General features: G+C 48.0%; 1 protein-coding gene across 2 annotated transcripts in view; it reads left to right on the forward strand.

Moving 5' to 3' along the window:
• Positions 1–4,776, forward strand: part of Rad50 (RAD50 double strand break repair protein) — a 58,575-nt gene extending 53,799 nt beyond the window's left edge. For both annotated transcript variants that reach the window (XM_075992637.1, XM_075992638.1), the window contains 3 exons: positions 408–550; positions 2,739–2,872; positions 4,310–4,776. In XM_075992637.1, the coding sequence (XP_075848752.1) occupies positions 408–550; positions 2,739–2,872; positions 4,310–4,487 (455 nt within the window). In that variant the 3' untranslated portion in view covers positions 4,488–4,776. The remainder of the gene's footprint in view (positions 1–407; positions 551–2,738; positions 2,873–4,309) is intronic.
• Positions 4,777–18,170: the final 13,394 nt, after the last annotated feature.

Genomic DNA, 18,170 nt, shown 5'->3' on the forward strand with positions numbered 1-18,170 from the left:
TTTAAGATTTTTCTAAGAATTCTTATCTTTGCAATATCTTATAACAAAAAGAAAACGCAAAGTTTCTGTTCCAAAGCCCTGTAGGACTCATATTGTCTGTAGCAGACACAATGAGCTGATGACATAATGGTTTCTGTGAAAGCGCAGATAGGGATAGGCCCAAATGTGATAAGAAAAGTACCCAAAGGAAACTTAGAAAAGGAGCTGGGCCCAGGCTGGGGGCGGGCCATCCAGGCTGCATCTTGGTAGACCACGTGGCTCCTAAGTCCTCCTGGCCAGATAGCTTGCAAGGCAGCCAATGCGTTCAAAGCCTCAGACTCACTGTTGTCCCCAGACTTTGTGAACAATTTATATAAGTAACAGAGGTGCAGTGTGGGTCCTCTAAAATACTCTGCTTTCTGTATCAGATATTGAATACATAGAAATTCGATCAGATGCTGATGAAAACGTGTCTGCTTCTGACAAAAGGCGGAATTACAACTACCGAGTGGTGATGCTGAAGGGGGACACAGCCTTGGACATGCGGGGACGATGTAGTGCTGGACAGAAGGCAGGTATCTCATCAACCTATGGAGCCAGCTAAAGAACTAAAGATAGGCCCCATGTTGTGGAAGGTTTAAGTGAAGGAGAAGCTCCTTACACCTTCCTTGTCACCTTGTGAAGTAGACAGACACAGCTATATCATGACCCCATCCTGCTGCTTGCTAATATGCCCTGTAGTGCTCTGAAGACAACAAGAAAAAGGGTCAGAGTTACTCAGACCCATTTCACTTCAACAGCACTCCTTCTCAGAGAAAGGGCCCCCAAAGATGCATTCTGGTATCAAAATGGGCAGGAACATCTCAAAATTAATAGTAAGTATACTGCCAGTCATAAATAATACTAGCAGGGGGAGCGATGTGGACCAGTTGGTAGAGTGCTTGCCCCTCACCACTACCAAAACATGCCTATCATCCCAGCACTAGGGGGGTGGAGGCAAGAGAATCAGAAGTTCAAAGTCATCCTTGGCTATAGACTGAGTTTGAGGCCAGCCTGAGCTACACAAGACCCTATCTCAAATGGACAAAGAACACTTGCAAACTAGACCCTGAGTTAAACCAAATGAGGGATTCTGATCTGTGTCGTTGAGAATATAGCCTCTGCACAGGACTGACTCCCCATCACCAGCACCTCACGTAGCCTTTGTGCTGGACTCTAGACCAATGGCTACATCAGGCCAGTGGCCCTACACGAGGCTCCTGGAGGAGGTAGGTTTGTTTGTAGCACTGGGGAAATCAGAATGAGAAATGTTTCAATAAGGCTGGAACGTGAGACCTGCATCCCAGAACAGCGGGAGGTCCTGAGTGTTGATTTTGTTAACCATACAGAAGAGCGCAGATTCTGAGCCTTCATAGTAAGGCAGATTTTTCATAAAATTTCACAAACTTAGGAAAGGATGTCACATTAGTCACATAGTTATCCCAGTTATTGCTAGTCCAGACAGCTAACACCAATTTCAGACAATGCAGATTACTATCACAGTCATAGTCTGAAGAAATGACTAGTTTGTAATCTATAAACAGTATCCCTGCTTTCTTGTTTGGCAATGTGTAATATTCATTATAAGTGAGTTTGAAACATGGTCTCTGAGCAAAAAGACAGTTTCCTGTAGCTGCTCTTAGATTGTGAAAACTGGCAGTACTTTCTTCCTAGTGGAGGGAGAGGTGTCTGAATGGTTTGGTGGTTGTGGGCCAACCAGCAGCCTGCATGTACGTGGGTGCTGCTAGACTGGCAGGAAGGAAGTATCTGTCCCCCAAAGGGGCACCCGGCTTCTGCAATCTGCTGGCCTGCCCTGGACATCAGAAGGAAGGTGTGCACTGCCCTAGCTCAGAAGCCCAGGACTTCAGCAGGCCCTGAGAGTAGCACTCACACAAAAGCATTCTGCCCTCCCAGGACAGTCTGAGTAGCAGCTGTGTTCCTAGGACACAGCCCTGAGAAGACTAGGACCAAGCCTGAGGGTTTGGATGTTTGATTTTTAGTCCATGAATGGACTCAGTGGCCTCCTAGAGGTAAGTACAAATAGAGCTGTGCTCTATTAAGTTTCTTTCTCATTGTCACAGTTACAAAAACATACTCTTCAGTGTGATGTAGAACACACTGCCTGGTTTCTCTTTTGAGCCAGAGTCCCTGTGAGGCTCAGGAAAATGTAATGTTTTCCAACAAGTTTCATCACTGAGAAGCGATAAGGGTCAAATCAGAAAGTCTTAGGGTTAAGTGTGATGACACCTTTTAGTCCCAGTGCTCAGAAGGCAGAGGCAGGCAGGTCTCTCAGAGTTTGGTGCCAACCTGGACTACATAGTGAGTTCCAGGTGAATCTTGGACTTGTATTGATAAATTGTAATGCATCGCCCCTTAGCCTGTGATGTCAGTTTTTGATAGCACTGTAATGCTGGCAGGGCTTCCTCAGTGTTTCATGTCAGTGCAGATGATAGGCTGAGAGACTGTAGCTGATGGCCCACCTTTCAGAAAAGCAGTGGTCTCCACTGAACTGTCCCTAACATCGGTGACCTCTGACCTTTCCCACCTTCTACTACCCTCTTGTTTTTGGTGACAGTTTTCCTGTGTAGCTTGGGTTGGCCTAAAACTCAGATATCCACCTGCTTTTGCCTCTTGATTGCTGGGAACAAAGGTGCAGCCACCCTGCTCAGTTCGTTTCACCATCCCCTTCTAAAGAAGTCTGCTGTGCAACTTTTCTCCAGGTGCTAGCCTCTCTCATTATCCGCTTGGCGCTGGCTGAAACCTTCTGTCTGAACTGTGGCATCCTTGCCTTGGATGAGCCGACGACAAATCTTGACCGAGAGAACATTGAATCTCTTGCACATGCTTTGGTTGAGTAAGTATTTCAAGTTCAGGGCAGATTGCAATTTTTTTCTAACTACCAATAGCAGAGCTGGGTGTAGTGGTGCACACCTTTAATTCCAGCACTTGAAGGCAGAGGCAGGCAGATGTCTGTGAGTTCAGGGCCAGCCTTGTCACATTGTGAATTCCAGGCTAGTCAGTGAGACGCCATTAAAGAAAAGAATCCAGTTGAGACTAGGCTTTGCACTTTGCCTTTTAATAGTAATTCTCCAGATTTTCTTGAAAAGGAACTAACATCTTCGGAGAGATGGCTCAGGGGATAAGAACACTGACTGTTCTTCCAGAGGACCAGGGTTCAATTCCCAGCACCCACATGACAGCTCACAGCTGTCTCTAACTCCAGTTCCAGGGGATCTGACACCCTCACATACATGCAAACAAAACACCAATGTATGTAAAATAAGAGTATTGAGATAGGCATGTTCTGCCTCTCCACAGGTGTTCATAGGGCAGGTAAGGGTGAGCAGTTCTGGGCTTCCTCTAGGTTTCCTGTGAATGCCCCCGTGGCAAGCACAGGAGTCCATATGTGCCCTGGCCAGACACTTAGAACTGGTGGTAGTGGAGCTAGGACTGTCTGTCACATGGTTACTGTGGAGGATGAGAGAGTTTATGGAAGAAGCATCCTGGTAAGTAAGTAGATGACAGAGGCTAAATTGTAGTTCTTGTGTGCTCCATTCCCTGACGTCAGAGCCACCCCAGAACTCTTGACAGCACAGGTATCTCCTCCAGCCAGCTCTTCATAGTTCTGGGGGACCAGCAAGGAAGGAGGGGGTTGTAGTATCAAAACATGAAGTGCATCCAGCCCCAGGCAGGTGATAAACAAGTGTGAGTTAAAACTCTTGTTGCATCTCACTCAGAGCTGATACCTCAGCTGCTGATGAGCAAAAATGTCCCCAGTACACCCACTCAGGCCTCTGTGTGTCACAGCACTGATGCATCTAGTGACTGGTGGTGGCAGAATTCTAAGTAGACGCAGCTCTTCAGAAGGCAGTGTTATTCCCCTACATGTTGTCTGCATGAATTACTTTTAGACTTTCAGAGAAGTCTAGCAGCAGCTCAGGAGAGTCTAGGCGGAGGAGCAAGCTGGGCTCTTTTGGCTGTGAATAGTTTAGCCTTTCCTAGAAGACTTTCTCCTGCATGATTAGGATCTTGGGGAACTGGTCCAAATTCTTGACCTGGTTCTTGGCCAGATGGGTGGGTCATGAGGCTATGCATCCCTGCATCCCACTGTGTGGGAAGGAGATAGGCTCCTACCTGCCTACGTTGAAGGCCCCAGCCCTCCCCCATTTCCTGCAGGGCAGCCAAAGGCCCTGTCGCTTGTGGCACAGGAAAAGCTTGGTTGGCACACAGCTATTCTTTTTCCAGTGGTTTTTCCAAATATAAAAATGGTGTTCTCAATGTATTGTTTCAGGATCATAAAAAGTCGCTCGCAGCAGCGTAACTTCCAGCTTCTGGTAATCACTCATGATGAAGATTTTGTGGAGCTCTTAGGGCGATCTGAATACGTGGAGAAATTCTACAGGGTGAGGAAGAACATGGACCAGTGCTCGGAGATTGTGACATGCAGCATTAACTCCCTGGTTCACTAATGTGTTTTGGTAGGGAAGTAAGTCACATGAGGGGGTTGAGGCTGTCTCTATACTGAAGACTGAACTGATGCCTGACCCAGTCCCCGCAGTCCTAGCAACCTCCTCGTTCTGCTCAGCCTTTCATCCTCCTGCCAACTAAAGGCCATCCAGATGAACGACACTTCTCAAAGCAGGGCTGACTTGGTGGGGGATTGTTGCCTTGGTGATTTATGGCGTAGGCATTTAAAAACGTTAGTATTTCTCTGAAGCTTTGAATGAGAAATAATGACTGACTCCGCTTTAACATGAATCCATGTGTGCAAACTGTCTATCTGAGCCTGTGTCTCCCCAACTAAAACTGTGGTCATTGCGTGGTGGCTGGCTGTGGGGCAGAAGCAGAGGTGACCATCTGATAGAATAAATACCCAGTTCCCTCCGTGCAGCTGCCAGAGGAAACTCCCCACTCCTGCCGGGCCCATCATGCAGAGGCCTGCCACTCTTCTGTCATGTGTATCCACTTGACATGGCCACTAATCCCAACTGCTCTTCACAGCAGGTTCCCATGTGGGTGGGAAGCTAGGCTTGCCCACAGTGGGGGCCCTCTCCCCATGAACAGGCAAGGGCAAACCTCATTTTCACTCCAGAGGCCGATCCTGCTGAAGTCCAGTACACATTTCCATGGAATTTCCAGCTGAAGCCTTCTGTGGATATTCTCTGTAGACAGGGTACATCAAAGTCCCATGCTTGCAGCGGTCCAGTTCTGTCACTGAGCTGCTCAGGCCCGCTCTGCGCCGTCTGCAGATCTCTAGAACAGGGTCATTTCTTCCACACAACCTTTTCCGTCAAGTATATAAAACAGATGCATAAATAAAATGTAACTGAAAACAGATAAAGAAAACTAGTTTAAAACAATTCATTGGTGGGGGCTGGAGAGATGGCTCAGAGGTTAAGAGCATTGCCTGCTCTTCCAAAGGTCCTGAGTTCAATTCCCAGCAACCACATGGTGGCTCACAACCATCTGTAATGAGGTCTGGTGCCCTCTCCTGACCTGCAGGCACACACACAGACAGAACATTGTATACATAATAAATATTTTTTAAAAAAACAATTCATTGGTAAATATATATATATATGTATATATATACACACATACATACATACACAGCTTTATCATTTATTAAAGAAAAAAGCAAATATTGTATACTAATGGCATGGATGTACTTGTTTGTTTTGCATATGGAAATAGTTAAGTCTTGATGGAATATTTGATACTTCAGAAGGACATAAAACATCTTTAACTTTTGTTTTTCGAGACAGTATTTCTCTGTGTAGCTTTGGAGCCTGTCCTGGCACTCTACCTGTTCTGTAGACCAGGTTGGCCTTGAACTCAGAGATCCGCCTGCCTCTGCTCCCAAGTGCTAGGATTAAAGGCATGCGCCACCACTACCCGGCCATCTTCAGCATTTTGATGGTCGATTGGTAGTGTGATTTTATAATCAATTTTCAAAGTTGCTTCACATAGCCAGGTGTGATCTCCTAGCAGAGGCAGGAAGGTCTCTGAATTCAAGGCCAGCTGTATATTCAAAGCAAGACCTTGTCTCAGAAAACAAACACTTTTCACAGATACAGGTATAAAATGCAGGGGAATGTTTATATCCATTCTTAACATTTTTGGAAATTCTGTCGCTCCCAAACCAAAATTCATTTACTGTGAAAAAGGGCCTCCAATCCAGGCTGATCTTGAACTTGGTGTAGCCAGGGATGGCCTCGAGCTTCTGATCCTCTGCCTTCCAAGTGCTTAGATTACAATGTGCGTGCACTGATCCTGGTTTATGTGGTGCTGGGGATTGAACTCAGGGTTTCACGCATGCATGCTAAGCAAACACTCTAATGATTGATTACTCTATGAAACTCAACAACTCACTTCCTGAAGTCCAGAAGAGCACTCCGATTCTAGTTGCATGCTCCACTAATCGCTGACCCAGAATGTCTATCCCAAGAACACAAGAGGGCTCAGAAAATCAGCCTGCCTTTTGCCACCCTAGGAAAGTCAGAGGCAGATGCACTGGGCATCTTCTTGTCATGAAGATGGAATTTAAAGACAATGGCATATAATAGAACACAAACCAGGTGGCGCCTGCCAGTAAGCTGTAGGAGCCCTGTCTGCAGTGATTAGGAAAAGGCAATAGCTGGATGTGGTGGTGCACACCTTTAATCCCAGTGCTAAGGAGGGAGAGGTAGGCAGGTCTCTGAGTTCAAGGTATAAATAGTTCCAGGACAACCAGGATTAGGGAGAGAGAAACCCTGTCTTAAAAGAAAAAAGGCAGTACAAGCCGAGTATGAAATGAGAAGCAGCCCAGTTTCAGATCTGGTAGGCACACACAGGACACCGCTTCCCTTTCAGCCGCTTTGAGAGCTGCTTTCACTCAGCCCCCATACTAGCAAGCTTTGAAGTGGGATAGTAGGTGCCTTTCTCGTCACTGCTTTTAGCCATTTTTCACTAAATGCTGCCCTTCCCCACGCATGTGACAAACAGGCATCACAGTGGGGCAGAGTACCTGGGCTTAAATCCCAACACCTCCGTTTGCTGACTGAGGAGCCCTGGGGAAGGTGGTCCCTGGCCTCTGTCACTCACCTGTGAAAGGTGGGGAATGACGCCTGCATTGTAGGGTCATTCCAGGATAAATTATTTCATGTTTGTAAGTACACATAGCACAAATAGGCAGTGTCAGCTGTGCATTGGCATGGAAGTCCTCGTCCATCAGTCTGGTCTTGCAGAGTTTGGCCGTCTGTCCTAGTTCCTGTTTATTGTTGGGATAAAACACAACCAACTTGGAAAAGAAAGGGTCTATTTGACTTACCATTTAGAGTCACAGCCTGTCATCAAGAAGCTGGAACAGGAACTCAAGACAGGAGCTGAGGCAGAGGCACAGAGGAACAAACACTGCTTACCAGCTTGTGCCCATGGCTTGTTCAGTTTGCTTTCCCTGCCAGGGATGGCACCACCCACAGTGAGTTGGATTCTTACACATCAATCATCAGTCAAGAAAATGCCTCTCACAGACTTGCCCATGGGCCAATCTGAAGGAGGCAGTTCCTCAACTGAGGACCCCTCCTGATGGTTGGTTTGTATTGCGGGGAGGGAACCAACAGGCACAATAGATACCTTGTCACTATTAAGCTATAACTTTTTTTTATTCCTACACTCTCACAATAATATCACAATATAAATCAGTCCAACTTTTTAAAAGTTGCACCGCCCTGGTATCTCCAGCAAGCTGGAGTCTCCACCTGCAAGTGAGGCTACCTTCACAGGCCTCTTTGCAGATGCTCTAACTCTCAGCCTTGGCATTTCTCCGTTACCCTCATGCCTTCAAAACCAATGACACGCGCGAGTCTTACACATCACCAAATTTGGCCGCAGGGGTTGGGGATTAGCTCAGTGATAAGAGTGCTTGCCTAGCAAGCATAACAGGCCCTGGGTTTGGTCCTCAGGTCGGGAGGTGGGGGGGGGGGGGCAAAGAAATAACAAAAAGGACCAAAAAGAAAAGGAGGCCGGGCAGTGGTGGCACACACCTTTAATCCCACCTTTAATCGGGAGGCAGAGGCAGGTGAATCCCTGAGTTCAAGGCCAGCCTGGTCTACAAGAGCTAGTTCCAGGACAGCTGGGACTGTTACACGGGGAAACCCTGTCTTGAAAAACCAAAAAATAAATAAAATGAAGAAAAAGAAAACAAGGTAACCAAATTTGACTGCCAACTTGAGGCCCTCTCTGAATCACAGTTGAACCCAGAAGATTTTGCTTCAATGATGTTGGCTTTTTATTCATCACAGCCAGTTCTTCAGCCTCAGCTGACCTGGAACAACAGATTCTTAATTCACAGTTTCACATGAACAGCCTCAGTAGTCTGCTTCCATTGTCTGCACTGTTTGACATTTCCACTTTCCAAACTCTTAGCCCACTAAAGCTGCACACTCAACGGATTTTTCCAGCCCAAAGTCCCAGATGCCAGCACAGTGCTCTCTAAAGCGGCACGGTTCTGTCACAGAAACACTACACCCTCAGTGCCCGTCTCTGTCTTAGCTTGCTCTGCTGCTGCTGTGCTAAAACACTAACCAAAACCAACTTTAGGAAGGAAGGGGTTTTGGCTTGCCTTTCCACGTCACTGTCCATCATCAGGGGAAACTGAGCAGGGGCTCGAGGCACGAACCAGAGGCAAGAACTAAACAGACCGTGGAAGAGTGCTGCTTACTGGCTTGTGCCGTTTGCTTCCTTACACTACCTAGGACCGCCTGCCCAGTGGCGGCACGACCCACGTGGGCTGGACTCTCCCATGTCCATCATCCAGAAAATGCACCATAAGCCAATCTGATGGAGGCACAGCCTCAACAGAGGCTCTCTCTTCCAGGCGCCTGGTGACTTCAGTTTGTATAAAGTTGACAAAAGAGACAAAACAGTACCACCCCCCTGCTCAGTGAAGATTTTAGCCTCCAGTTAAGTGAGTGCCCTGAGACCCCAGGGGTCCTAGATCCTACTGCGGTGGTCTTCCATTGATTCTACCGTCATCCCATCTTTCCTTCCCCCTTTACAGCTTATACTCCATGGTCCCACTGCCATGGCTCCTAGCTGTGTTGCCTGTCCCCCATGCCCATTGTCCCCTGGCTGCCTAGCCTAGGTAAGCCCAGCTATCCCCCAACATCTGATCCCTTTGCTATTTGTTCCCTAGACCTGCTGTTGCTGGCTTCAACCTGTCTGCAACTCCTTTCTCCACTCCTTTCTCCCCTGGTTTCATCAAGCCTCCTAACTTTAGAATTAAGTCTCTTGGGTTGTGTTCCCCCACCCGATCCTGAAACTGTTTCAGGTGAAAGTCAGCCAGGGTAGGGAGCCACCTGGTAAACCAGCTGCCACAGTGGACAGTGGGAGCTTGATCCCACAGAGACTGAGGTGTAAACTGAAGAGGGGGAGTTGGCTGTGTGGATCCCCAGAGCTGCAGCCACAGTTAAAAGCTACAAACAAGCCTAACTGGGCAGCAGCAGGCACAAGGCAGATCCTCCCATGTGGGCAGGCCCAGGACCCCTGCTAGAGTGGCCTATATGCTGAGGAGCCTCAGTATTGTCTGCAGTCCAGATCTCTTCTGAACTGACTCACCCAGCAGCCTGCGGACAGCTGGACATCCAGACACACTCAGCTATCTAACGAACATCTGAAACTTAAAACAACCCAGGCCACTTCTCCAGAAACTCCAAATGATGATAATACATTCTTCCAATTCCTCCCGCAACTCCCGCACCCTCACTTTAACTCACCGTTCACATCCATTCCTCAGCTTAAAGCTCAACTTTAGAAGGGATCCGGAGGACCACCACCATGGTTCAACAGGTGGAGGTGTCTGCTGCTGGGTCCCGGGCCCCATGTGGGAGAAAGAGAAAACCAACTCCCACAAGTTAGTTTTGAAAAACAATTAATTTTAAAATGTTTTAAAAAGTCCTCTAGAGCCGGGCACCTTTAATGCCATCCCTTGGGAGGCAGAGGCAGGCAGATCTTTGAGTTCAAGGCCAGCCTGCTTACAGAGTAAGTTTCAGGACAGCCAAGGCTATGCAGAGAAACCCTATCTCGAAAAACAAAACCAAAAGAGTAATCTAGGCTCTGGCCATGTCTTGCCATTGTCAAAGCCAGGAGTGCTCTGGTTCAGGCATCAGCCTCTCTAACCTGGATGGTTTGAGGAACCACCTAGCTGTCACATTGACTGAGCCCGGCTCAGTTCTGTTCTCACAGAAGTGTGCCTCAGCTCTGAGACTGGCTTGTATGCAAATGCCCTGAACTGGCAGCAGTTGTAGCTCCATAAGCGCATCGTGAACTGAAAATAGAAGTCAGAGAGGCAACAATTACCCCTGCTCCACCGGGTGTCCTGGTCAGCCACACAGCGAAGGCTGTTTCCACATCTAGACATGCAGCTGAGTGGGCTCAGGGCCCCTGCCCAGCGTTGTAACGTTTATAGCATGGCTGGGCTTAGGAAAACTTCAGAATCGAGATTAGAAGTCGTCTCTAGGGCCAGTGAGATGGCTCAGTGGGCAAAGGCGCTTGTCAACAAGCCTGACAACCTGAGTTCGATCCCTGAGATCCACATAAAGGAAGATGGGGAGAACCAACTCCACAGTGTCATCCTTTGAGCTCTACATGGGCACATGCATGTGCATGCACACACAGTAAGTATGTAAAAATAAAATCTAAAAAGAACGGCTTCTACTTTACATACTCATGGTGCTTCTGCATGATCAGTAAGTCAGAAAATTATAAAACCTAAGTCAGTGCTCAGCTATGTAAGCGAAAGCCAAACACACTGCAGATAGAACAGCCTATAACGTGCAATGATGCTAAGCTGGGAGTTAAAAGGCTGGGGGTGGAGCTCGCTCAGTAGAATGCTACGTAGCATTCATAGAGTCCTGGGTTCCATCCTCAACACCATAAATAAACCAGGCATGACAGTGTGTGCATGCCTGTATTCTAAGTACTCAGGTGGTGGAGGTAAGATCAGAAATTCAAAGGCAGAGCCAGGCAGTGGTGGCACACACCTTTAATCCCAGCACTCAGGAGGCAGAGACAGGTGAATTTCTTTGAGTCTGAGGCCAGCCTGGTCTACAGAGTGAGTTCCAGGATAAACCCTAAGCTACAGAGAAACCCTGTCTCAAAAAACAAATTCAAAGTCAGCCTTAGCTACCCAGCTCTAGGGCAGCCTGGAATACATGAGACTCTGCCTCAGAATAAATAGTTAAGCGTGTCACACAAAGTAGGGCCCAGGGCTGATGTCTTCCTGAGTGATGCCTGACTGACATTTAGAGTAATTCAGCATTTTAAACCGCTTCTGAAGAACAGGAAAGGAGAGAGGAATATAGCCAAGTTCATTCTACAAGGTCAGTATTACACTGATAGCAGCCAGGAAACTAGAAAGCAATCACTCTTGTTATTGTTATAGGGTGTCCAACAGTAAAGGTGTCGCCAGGACTTTGCCTGTGGCATTGCACCTCAATCGATCCTCTTCCCCTGTGTTCCCTGCCCCGGGGAGGGTCCCCTTCCTTCCCTGCCACTCCCTTCTGCTTTCTTACCTCACAGATTCCATTACCCTTTCTTCTCCTCCAGAGCAGCATCTTATGAAAACAGGCTAGCAAGCCAAATATCTAATACACACGCACGTACGCACACACGCACCAGAAGCATGGTAGCCAAAGATGATGCAGGTATACTGAACCACATCAGTGCAGTGCAGGACTCAGTCAGTCGAGCAGAAAGGGAATGTGTACCACAGAGAGACACCAGCGAATCATCTACATGGTAGGAGGTGATAGCCCAAGTAGATAGAGAACTCTTACAATGCAGCAAATTCTTAAGTCAAGTTTTACTTTCTGGGTGGGGTGTTTCCTTTCTATATGTCTGTACACCATGTCCATGTGGTGCCCATGGAGACCAGGAGAAGGCACTGGATCTACCGGCACTAAACTTACAGACCATTGCAATCCTTACGGGTGCTGGGTCCTCTGCAAGACCACCTAGTGTTTTTAACTGCTTAGCCATCTCTAGCCTCCACAATGTGGCAATTCCTAAAAACCGATTTCAAAATGGGCAAAGAACTTGAATATGTATTTGTCAAGAGAAGTGGGGGAGGGGATAAAAACCAGGCATGGTGCTTCATACCTGTAATACCAACACTTGGAAGATAGGAACAACAGGATCGGTAGTAACTCAGGGCCAGCCTGGCATACATAGTAACTTAAAGGGCAGGCTGGACTACAGGAGACCCTGTCTAAATAAATAGGCAAATAGCCAGGCAGTGGTGTATGCCTTTAATCCCAGCACTTGGGAGGCAGAAGCAGATGGATCTTTGTGAGTTCGAGGCCAGCCTGGTCTATAAGACTTAGTTTCACGACAGGCTCCAAGGCTACAGAGAAACCCTGTCTCGAAAAACCAACCAACCAAACAAACAAACAAAACCCAAATAGGCAAATAAACCCACAAGTGATTTTTCAGCATCCTTAAATACTAGAAAAGTGCAAATCTCTAGAGAGATGGCTCAGTGGTTAGCAGCACTAGCTGCCCTTCCAAAGGACCCAGGTTTGATTCCCAGCACCCACATGCAGGCTCACAACTGTATGTAACTCCAGTTTCATGAGACCTGATGCCTTCTTCTGACCTCTATAGGAACCAGGTATGCAAGGTGTCCATCCATATATGAAGGCAAAGCCACAACACAACACTTTCAGAGCTATTAGGATGACTGCTAACTCTGTCTCTGTCTCCCCCCACACACACACACACACAGTGGGTGAAATTTAGAGAGTGTAGATCCCCATGTACTATTAGTGGAATGTGAAACCTTTAAACCATTTAAACACTATTCTATTTGCAATTATATGTGTGTGCACATGTTTGTGTGTGGGTATGTGCATGTGTGTGTGCACGTTTGTATGTGGGTATGTGCATGTGTGTGCACATGTTTGTGTGTGAGTATGTGCATGTGTGTGTGCACATGTTTGTGTGTGGGTATGTGCACATGAGTGCAGTTCACTTAGAAGAGGCCAGAGGTGTCAGACCCTCTGGAGCTGGAGTTATAGGCAGAAATTCTTAGGAATTATATTCTAGAGGCTAGAGAGATGGCTTAATTGTTAAGAACCTGTACTGCTCTTCTAGACCTAAATTCAGTTCCCAGCACCCACATGGCACCTCACAACTACTTGTAACTCCAGCCCCAGGGGATCTGAAACCCCTCTAGCCCCCAGGCATGTGGCACACACAGAGAGACACATAAATACAAATAATTTTGATTAGCATAGGATTCATCAGTTCCATTTCTGGAATATACCCAAAGCAACTGAAATCGCTCTATGATCTATGATTGGCACAGCAGCCAAGAGGCAGCAGACCACACACTCACAAGGTCTTCATATTGTGAAATATTAGCCCTACAAGGAAGGAAGTTCTGATGCACACAGCAGCATGGATGAGCCTTGGGGACAATAAGCCAAGCACAAAACCAGTTGCAAGAGGAAAACTACCAAACTGGTCCGTATGCACGAGGTACCTAAAACAGTCAAGTTTGTAGAGATCGGAGTCACAGTGATCTCAGGGCCTGGGCAAGGTGAGATCTGGAAAGCGCAGGCTCTGTTTCTGAGGATGGAGAGGTCTGGGCTTCAGCTGCGCAGAGCACGCTTAGCAATCCTGAGTTCAACACATAAAAATGGGAGCATTATTAGCCAGGCAACTGTGGCTCGTGCCTTTAATCCCAGGGTGGCGGAGACAGATGGATCTCTGAGTTCCAGGACAGCCAGGGCCACACAGAAAAATCCTGTCTCATAAAGCCAAAACTGAATAAATAATGGGAGAAGGTTGGGTTTATATGTTTGCTGCCACGGTTTAATGGAAGCGCAGTGGAGAGGCAGATGAGTCCAGTCAGTGTGGCTCAGTGTGCCTGCATCCTAGCTCTGTCGGCTGAGGGGCTAAAGTGTGGTGCCGTGCTGGCGATGATGCACAGAGTGCTGCCCCTTCATCTCAGAGCACCCCTTCAAGGAAACGAGCCAGGCACCTTGAAGAAGCTGATTCGGGACAGAGGGGAAAGAAGATAGCCTCAAACTCACGGTTCTTCACTCAAATCTGAGTGCTGAGGTTACAGGTGTGGCTCCTACCTGGCTTGCTGCTGGGAAATTAAAATAATTTTCAACAAAGAGCATTCAATTTATCCAAAATCATCATCACCATCACAGGACCTCTCTGTGAGTGGTGGCACACATCTTTGATTCTAGTGCACCAGGGGTAGATAGAAGGCAGGTGGTTCTCTGTTGAGTTCAAGGCCAGCCAGAGTTCCACAGTGAGACTTTGTCTCAAACAAACAAACAAACAAACCAAAAAAAAGGCGGGGGGGGGGACCTAACCTTCAATAATTCCTAACACTGGGACAGGGGCTGGAGCATGGCTCAGTTGGAAAAGTACTTGCTCTGCAAACGTAAGGACTAGAGTTCAGATCCACAGCATCCACATCAAACACTGGCCGCAGCCCTGTGTGCCCATAATCAAGCACTGGGGAGGCGGAAGCAGGACTATCTCAGGGGCTAGCTGGAAGCCATCCTAGGGAGTCAGCCCAGGTTCAGTAAGGAAGCCCTCCCAGAGAAAACTAAGGTGGAGATTGCTTGAAGACTCCTGGCATCAACCTCTGGCCTCCATCCCTCCACTCACAACTGTGAGCTCAAGTGCACTCAGACACCACTATACAAACAGGCAAACCTCACACACACACACAGCCACACACACACACAGCCACACACACACACACACAGCCACACACACACACACACAGACACACACACACACACAGACACACACACACAGACACACACACACAGACACAGCCACACACAGCCACAGCCACACACAGCACAGCCACACACAGCCACAGCCACACACAGCCACACACACACAGCCACACACACACACAGACAGCCACACATACACAGCCACACAGCCACAGACACACAGCCACACACAGACACACACAGACACACAGACACACACAGACACACACAGACACACACAGACACACACAGACACACACAGACACACACAGCCACAGCCACACACACACACAGCCACAGCCACACACACACAGCCCCCCCCCACAGCCACACACACACACAGCCACACACACAGCCCCCCCCACAGCCCCCCCCACACACACAGCCATACACACAGCCATACACACAGCCCCCCCCACAGCCACACACACACACAGCCACACACACACAGCCACACATATACACAGCCACACACACACAGCCACACATATACACAGCCACACACACACAGCCACACATATACACAGCCACACACACACAGCCACACATATACACAGACACACACACACAGCCACACATATACACAGACACACACACACAGCCACACATATACACAGCCACACACACACACAGCCACACATATACACAGCCACACACACACACAGCCACACACACACAAACAGCCACACACACACAGCCACACACACACACAGCCATACACACACACAGCCCCCCCACAGCCCCCACACATACACAGCCACACACACACACAGCCCCCCCACAGCCACACACATACACAGCCACACACACACACAGCCACACACACACACAGCCACACACACACACAGCCACACACACACAGCCACACACACACACACAGCCACACACACACACACACACACACACAGCCACACACATACACAGCCACACACACACACAGCCACACACACACACAGCCACACACACACACAGCCACACACACACAGCCACACACACACACACAGCCACACACACACACACAGCCACACACACACACAGCCACACACACACAGCCACACACACACACACAGCCACACACACACACAGCCACACACACACAGCCCCCCCACAGCCCCCCCCCACAGCCACACACACAGCCATACACACACACACACAGCCCCCCCCACAGCCCCCACACATACACAGCCACACACACACACTTGCGGGAAAAAGCAATTGGAACCAGTAATGAATGCTTACCTACACTCCAAGGGAAACCTTTAACACAACAAAACAAAAGAGGACTGGAGTGCAGCTCGGTGGCAGAGTGCGTCCCTGGCACGAGAAAGGCCTTTGGTTCAAGTGCCAATACTAGCAAACAAGCACACAATAGTGGAGGAAATAAAGACTTAGTTGATAAAGTATGGAGAAGGAAATGAACGATTCACAAATTCTTGGATTGCCAAGAAAAAAGAACATGGTAGTCCCACACCTCCCCCTAGTCCCAAAGAATAAAATACTCTTGGAATTAAAAAAAAAGTAAAGCTATGGAGATATACCAACAGAGGGAAATTTATCCAATGGAAAAAAAAAGTTGAAGATGAGACTCCAAGAAGCAGAAAACAAAGAAAATCCATAACAGCTCCAATGAGTAAAGTCTCCCTGCTCCCATTGTGTGTGTGTGTGTGTGCGCGCGCGTGCACATGCGTGTTGTGTATGTGTGTTTATATGCTCACATAATTGTTCTATGTGCCTTGTGAAGGACAAAAGAAGAAGAAAGGAGGGCTTGGTCAGTTTTGGTCAGAGGTCTTTGGATATCTATCCAGCAGGTAAAATCGGCCACCCCAAAGCACATCACTGGAAATAGGAGCATGAAGACTAAGAAAATCCATCCACTTTCCCAATAAGGCTGAGAGAAGACATAAGCTCAAAAGGACTTGGGCTCTGTAGCCTCAGACAAACCTTTAAAATTCTGAAAGAAACTGTTTCCCATCTAAAATGTTTTGCTTGGCTAAACTGTGTACTTATCTGAGATTAAAATAAAGCTATATAGATACACACGTTCTCAAAGGCTTTACAGCTTGCACGCCTTTCATTAGAAAGCTCTCAGGAGGAGCTTGGGAGATGGCTCAATGTGAGTTAAATGCTTGCCCTGCGAGCACAAGGGCCCAGGTTCGGATCCTCCACATCCACATGTAAAGGCTGGCATCGTGGAGCACACCCATAGCCCCGGGTTTACTGGCCAGCCAGACTGGCTGAAACAAGCCCCCGTTTCAGTGAGAGACCCCGTCTCAAAGAAATAATAGCAAGTGATAGGAGTAGATATCCATAGTCAAGCGGCTTGTGTGTTCACATACGTACAGACAGAGAAGAGCACGCACGCACGCACGCGCGCGCACACACACACACACACACACACACGCACACACTAGATAACAAAAGACAAAACCAAGAAGAATGTTCAGCCTGCTTCGAGCCTCCCACGGTGTCCACATGTACTGTACATGGCATGGCTCCTCCATTAAAAATATGCACAACTTCTATGATTTTGTATATCCGCTAAAATTACCTGTTTAAAAAAACACAACCTAAAAGAAAGTTACTACAGGTATCTCCTTGAGAAAGAGGAGAAGCTGGGAACAAGGATTAGGAGAGCACGGGGTGGGGGTGGGGTGCAAACAGCAAACTCCCTGTGCCCAGGTGGTCTGGAAGGTTAGAGGGAGCAGTTCCCAATCAGGGCCGTAGGAGACTCCTGAGAAGGAGAATTTAGGCTTAAATCACTGAGAGAAAAACAAAACAAAACAGAAAAAACTACCTGGTTCCCCACACCTAGAATCCCATCATTCAGGGAAGAGGCAGGAGGATGGCACTGAGTTTGAGGCCAACTAGGTCTACACAGGGAGACCTTGACTCCAAAAACACATAGTAACGACAACAACAAACTCTGTAGTACCCAACATTTCTATACTACTTACAAAATCTGGAGGTCCACTGCCACAGTTTAGCAGATACCAACAGAAGAGGTGTTCTCGGCTCACAGACAGGTAGCACCCCACTTCTCCAAGCAGGGTGCGGGGAGCCAGACCCTCCAGTACACCGTGGGCGGAGTGGGAAGCTGGAAGCCCTGGTTTAGGGACCTGGCCTTTTGCTCTGAGGATAATGGACTCTCTTCCTGTGTGCTGTGCAGACACCCTTAAAGGCTAAGCCAAACCGGCTCACTTGAAAGTGTGGGAGACCCTGTTGAGAACCAAGAGCCACACCGCCCCACATCTTTTCTGAAATTCCTGGCAAGTAAAACTTCCATAAAAATCAAATAAACAGTTGTACTTACCAAAACAACGACCACAGTCACACCAGCAGTCGCTTCTCCCAATCTGTCACCTACTC

The sequence above is a fragment of the Microtus pennsylvanicus genome, chromosome 11, assembly GCF_037038515.1.
Source record: "Microtus pennsylvanicus isolate mMicPen1 chromosome 11, mMicPen1.hap1, whole genome shotgun sequence".
NCBI lineage: Eukaryota > Metazoa > Chordata > Mammalia > Rodentia > Cricetidae > Microtus > Microtus pennsylvanicus.